The sequence below is a fragment of the Carlito syrichta genome, unplaced genomic scaffold, assembly GCF_000164805.1.
Source record: "Carlito syrichta isolate Samal-C Ts95f unplaced genomic scaffold, Tarsius_syrichta-2.0.1 Scaffold304026, whole genome shotgun sequence".
Taxonomy (NCBI): Eukaryota; Metazoa; Chordata; class Mammalia; order Primates; family Tarsiidae; genus Carlito; species Carlito syrichta.
The window spans coordinates 198,346-203,916 of record NW_007248122.1 but is presented as its reverse complement, the minus strand read 5'-3'; the positions used below and the strand labels follow the sequence as shown (position 1 = coordinate 203,916).

Here is a 5,571-nt window from a genome sequence, read left to right as displayed (position 1 = left end):
CTGTTTCTTTATATGTGTGTGTTTTGTATATATATATACAAAACACACACATACACACTTAAGACTCAGTGATCTATCACAGAAACAAACAACTGAGTAACGCATGTTTTTATTCATAAGTGAACCCTGAACATTTATCATAATACTAGAAAGAAAGGGATTGGTAGTAGTGGGAAACTGCTGGGAGGGGGGCACATAACATTAATAGGGGCACATAACATTAATAGAGTACCTGATCTCAAACCAGGCAAAGTGGGGACCAAAGGGAGGCCCAAACTTTACCTGTACAACGACCACCTATCTAGCTAATCCTGAATTGTACCCCACATCTTTAAAATAAATTTTTTTTTAAAAAGAGAAAGATGGGTTCTCATTATGTTGCCCAGGATGAAGTACTCAAACTGCTGGCCTCAAGGTATCCTCCCACAGACTCTTGAGTAGTTGGGACGTTATGCTAAAATGGTATTGTAGCCATTGCACCTGGCTTTTCAAAATATTTTTCATGTGGTTACCAGAATTTTTTTTCCCTCCCATCCCCCAAATTTTTTTTTTTAAAGAGACAAGGTCTCGCTGCTCTGTCATTCAGGCTGTACTACAGTGGCATGCTCATGGCTCACTGTAACCTTGAACTCCAAGCTCAATTCTCCCACCTTAGCTTCCTTCCTTTTTTTTTTTTTGAGTTGGAATCTCACTCTGTCACCCACAGAGGCACACTCACAACCATCCCAGCATCGACCTGCTGGGCTCAGGGGATCCTTTTGCCTCAGCCTCCAAGTAGCCAGAACTACAGGTGTGCGCTACTACATCTGGCAGTTCTTTTTATGTATCGTAGAGAAGAGATTTTACCAAGTTGTCTTGGCTGGTTTCGAACCCATGGGCACAGGAAATCCACTTGCCTTGGCCTCCCAGAGTGCTTGGATTACAAGCTGAGTCACCAAGCCCAGCCCCACCTCTGCTTCCCAAGCAGTTAGAACTGCAGGTGTGTGCCACCATGTCTAGCTAACTTTTAAAAAAACTTTTTTTCAGATACAGGGTCTTGCTTTGTTGCCCAAGCTGGTCTTAAACTCGTGGGTTCAAGTAACCCACTAATTTAGTCTCCCAAATTGCTGGGAATACAGGCACAAGCCACCACTGCCAGCAGAAAATTTTAAATTATATATGTGTCTCTCATTATATTTCTTTTTAGATAGCGTATCCTATACTCTCAAAGATCTATTCAAATTATGCTTATTAGATAAGACACACAAAAAATTTACAGTATAAAACCTGTGCTTTAAGCAGCTACATTTAAATAATTTCAAAAATGAGTTTCACTAAAAGAAGTTTCTCTTTTTTGTTGTTTTTTTGAGTTAGGTTCTCACTCTGTTGTTCACGCTGGAGTACAGTGGCACAATCATGGCTCACTGCAGTCTTGACCTCCTGGGCTCAGGAGATTCTCCCGCCCTCAGCCTCTCAAGTAGCTGGGACTATAGGTGTGCGCCACCATGCCTGGCTAATTTTTTTTTTTTTTTTTTTGGTAGAGTTGAGGTCTCACTATGTTGGTTGGGTTGGTCTTGAATTCCTGGACTCAAGCAATCTTCTCGCCTTGGCCTCCCAAAGTGCCGGGATAATAGGCATGAGCCACCGCACCCAGAAGAAAGAAATATTATTAATTTTAACATCTCTAGACATTTAAAAAAATAATCTCTTACAGCTTTTTATCTCCACTATTTAAAGAGTAATTTTAGTTAAAATCATATTCTATTATGGCTATAGACTTTGGTAACAATGACATACTGGATAACTGGTTCATTATTACAAGTGATTCAGAATGGAATAAGTAACCCATCTTATTCCAAAGTCAACTCTAAATCTGGAATAATGAAGTTTTTATGTATATCTCAAAACTTATTACTTAGTTTCCTTTAAAATATTCTATTAGTTGGCTGGGCTCAGTGGCTCGGTCTATAATCCCAGCTTTGGGAGGCCGAGGGGAGTGGATTGCCTGAGCCCATGCTTCGAGATCACCCCAGGAACCTAGGTGAGACCTAGTCTCTACAATAAACAAAAAAAAATTAACCAGGTGTGGTAGTGTGTGCCTGTAATTCTGGCTACTTGGAAGGCTGAGACAGAAGATCACCGGAGCCCAGCAGGTCGACGCTGGGGTGGCTGTTAGCATCCCACTGCACTCTAGCCTGGGTGACTGAGTGAGGCTTTGACAAATAAACAAACAAATAAATAAATAACTTTAAAAAATAAATAATAAAATAAAATATTCTATTAGTCACTCACACTACTCAATGTATCACCATTGAAAAGCCACACATAACAACAGGAAAACAATAATTATAGCAAGGAGTTATCTTTAAGTATCTAAAATAACTCATTTAGCTTTAAATCAAGGAGATTATAACTATTCTACAATATAAAATAGTCTACTACTATTCTTATCTAAATTAATTAGAACTGGCAAAAAATTGTAAACAGCAATTTGACAGTGCAAAGATGGTTTCACATATGTAAAAGGATTCTCTTAACTGAAGGAATAGAAGGTTTCCAGCTTGGATTAATACTAACATTACTAAGAAATATAAAGTCGACAGGGTGATGATGGATTTAAATAAAAAGTGTGCACACCAGAAAGAGAAAAATAAGCAAAATAATTAAAAAAATATAAAATCACTTAAGGGGCCAGGTTGGTAGCTCAGCCTGTAATCCCAGCAATTTGGGAGGCCAAGATGAGTGTATTGCCTGAGCCCACGGGTTCGAGACCCACCTGGGCAACTTGACGAGACCTCATCTCTACAATAAATCAAAAATTAACCGGGCGTGGTAGTACACGCCTGTACTTCTGGCTACTTGGAAGGCTGAGGCGAAAGGATCTCTAGAGCCCAGCAGGTCGAGGTTGTGGTGGCTGGGAGCATGCCACCACACTCCAGTTTGGGTGCAGAGTGAGATTCCAACTCAAAAATAATAATAATAATAACTTAAGGACAATACTTTTTAGAAGATGAGAATTAACTCATCTTACATAAGTTTTATATAATATACTTAATGAACAGCAACTAGTAATTTTGGTACAATGAATATAAACTACACCTTTAAAAATTCTCAAATTAAAACCCAATCAAACTGGAATTTTTAAAAGTCAGTGTATTTTGTGAAACATACATAGAATAATCCAAAGAACAATGACTAATAAAACTTTTTTTTGAGTTTCAAAATGTGTTATATAAGCAATTTAAGGGTTGACCTTCTAGCTCACATATACACAATACTTGACCCTATTTAATCAGTTCTTGGTTAGAAACAAAGCAACACCAAAAAACCCATCTCCTAACTTTATCACAGGCTGATTGCTGCCCAAGAACTATAATGATATCCCCTGATACACGGAAAAAGTATTTAATAAGAAGTTCTGGGTATTGATCTTGATATCTTCCACTAACTTTTGTATAAAACTGAGATGACAGGAACACATATTGGTAAATACAGAAAACAGTTTCATTTTTTTTATACTCCAAGCATCCAGGTCAGGCTCTGGCACATAGTTGGTGCTCAATTAATGTTGGATGAAAGGCAAGGGAAGGAGGTTCCTAGAGATCTTTGAGACAGAAGGATTATAGAAGCCACTGGGTGAAAAACAACCCATCTAGTAGTAAGAAAACTGATAGTGGCTATAAGATTTTGGCAAGAGAGAACCAATACTATCCAGAAGGAAAGGTCACAGAACCAAGAACTAACAAAAAATGTTTCATGGCAGAAATAACTGACCCTGTTCTCTCTAATCAATGAAATGGGTGAATAAACAAAGCAGTTTCTGTGTCATGTCCAAGGGCTCAATGGGCTGTTAAATAAACTCAAACATTAAAAATGGGGGTCCAAATATAAGGATACCAGGTTTGTCAGAAAAAAACGGGAGTCAATTATCACTGGAAGCAGAACTTGATGAACAAAATGGTAGTATAGCTCTTAGAAAAATATAGTGGGAGAAAAAGAATTACATTATATAAGCTATTACTAAAGTTGAACTTAATCATTTTCTTCTAATTAAAATAGAAATTTCCATATAACAAGGGATATCTAAGAACAGATCATAGCATCAAGTCTTATACAATAAAGAAGAGCTTCATTTTAAAAGATGGGGTTCAACGATCTGTGACAGCATGCTTTTCATTCCAAACACTTAAAACTCTGAGCTCTTTATCCTGCTTAAATAATAAAAAGATATCATGAAGAAAAAATATTTAATTTTTTTACACTACCTTTTTCTGTGCTCCCATTTATTTTAGGTAAGAAGTCATCAACTTGTATCCCTAGGATTAAGACAGTATATCATTGCCTGATCAAAGAAAGTATTACTTTAAAACTGGTCTCAAGTGTAACCATGGTTTTTTTTTATTCCTGCTAAGACTGAGATTGTATAGAACACTTCGAATATATTTTTACAAGAAGGGTTCAACTTGCCATTTTATATTAGTGCAAAGAAAAAGCTAAAACTATTTAGTGGACTTCCAATGAACAGTAAAAGAAAAAGGACCCTGCTGCTCATATACTTTTTAGAATTAGATATCTCTAAGTAGAACATCTCATATGCAGAAATTTTATTCATCTCAAGGACTAAACAATGGTGCCCACTGGTGGCAACCAAACATATTTTTAAAGAAAATCTTCTAAAAGAGTGTAGATATTTTATGACTAAAATGTAAAATGTCCCTTAAAATCAACTCCCAATGTGAGACAGTAAACAAGGTCAAAAGTTTAGTGATAAAATTCAGCTTTAAATAAGAAATATGGATGACACCTACCTAAGCTGTTGCATTCTTTAAGAGTTTTCTCCTGAAGATGTTCTAACCGTACTGTAAATAAAAGTCCAAAAAAAGATATTTCACAGATAAAAAGAAAAAAAAATCAAATTAAATCAATTTCTGGAATTAGCTAACTTACCTTGTAAAGCTGTTAGCCTTTCATTGGTGAAATCATTATCAGCTTGCAAAGCTTCTATTTTTGCCTGGAGCTCCTGTTCTTTTTCTTCCATTTCATCTATTTTATGCTGTAATTCTTTTTTCTCAGCTTGTCCCTTCTGCTGGATTTCCTCTTGTTTCCCCTCTGCTACCTAATGAAAAAGAAAAAAATTCAGTTATTTAATAAAACCTGACCTTGTTTAAGAGGCCTAAGCCAAGAATGCCTTTATTCACTTAAACTTCTAGAATGTGTTTAGAAAGCTGGGTTTTCCAGCCAGGTGCAGTAGCTCACACTTGTAATCCCAGCACCTGAGAGGCCGAGGTGAGAGGATTACCTGAGCCCAGGGTTCAAGACCAGCCTGGACAACATGAAGAGACGTCGTCTCTACAATAAATGAAAAAATTAGCTGGGCATGGTGGTGCATGCCTGTAGTTCCAGCTCCTTGGAAGGCTGAGGCGGAAAGATCACCTGAGCCCAGCAGGGTGGTGGCTGTGAGCGTGCCACTGCGCTCCAACCTGGGCAACAGAGTGAGACTCTGATTCAAAAAAAAAAAAGAAATCTGGTTTTTCTGCACACGTATGTTTATCGCAGCATTGTTCACAATAGCAAGAACCTGGAACCAACCAT

General features: G+C 37.4%; 1 protein-coding gene across 5 annotated transcripts in view; it reads right to left on the bottom strand.

The window, feature by feature from the left end:
* SLMAP (sarcolemma associated protein) overlaps positions 1 to 5,571 on the bottom strand; it is a 163,511-nt gene that overhangs the window by 58,569 nt on the left and 99,371 nt on the right. For 3 of the 5 annotated variants that reach the window (XM_021713072.1, XM_008059411.2, XM_021713073.1), the window contains exon 10: positions 4,927 to 5,095. In XM_021713072.1, coding sequence (XP_021568747.1) covers positions 4,927 to 5,095 — 169 coding nt within the window. Of the gene's footprint in view, positions 1 to 4,244; positions 4,296 to 4,787; positions 4,839 to 4,926; positions 5,096 to 5,571 lie in introns of all 5 variants that reach the window. The other 2 variants (XM_008059402.2, XM_021713071.1) reach the window with 2 other exon arrangements.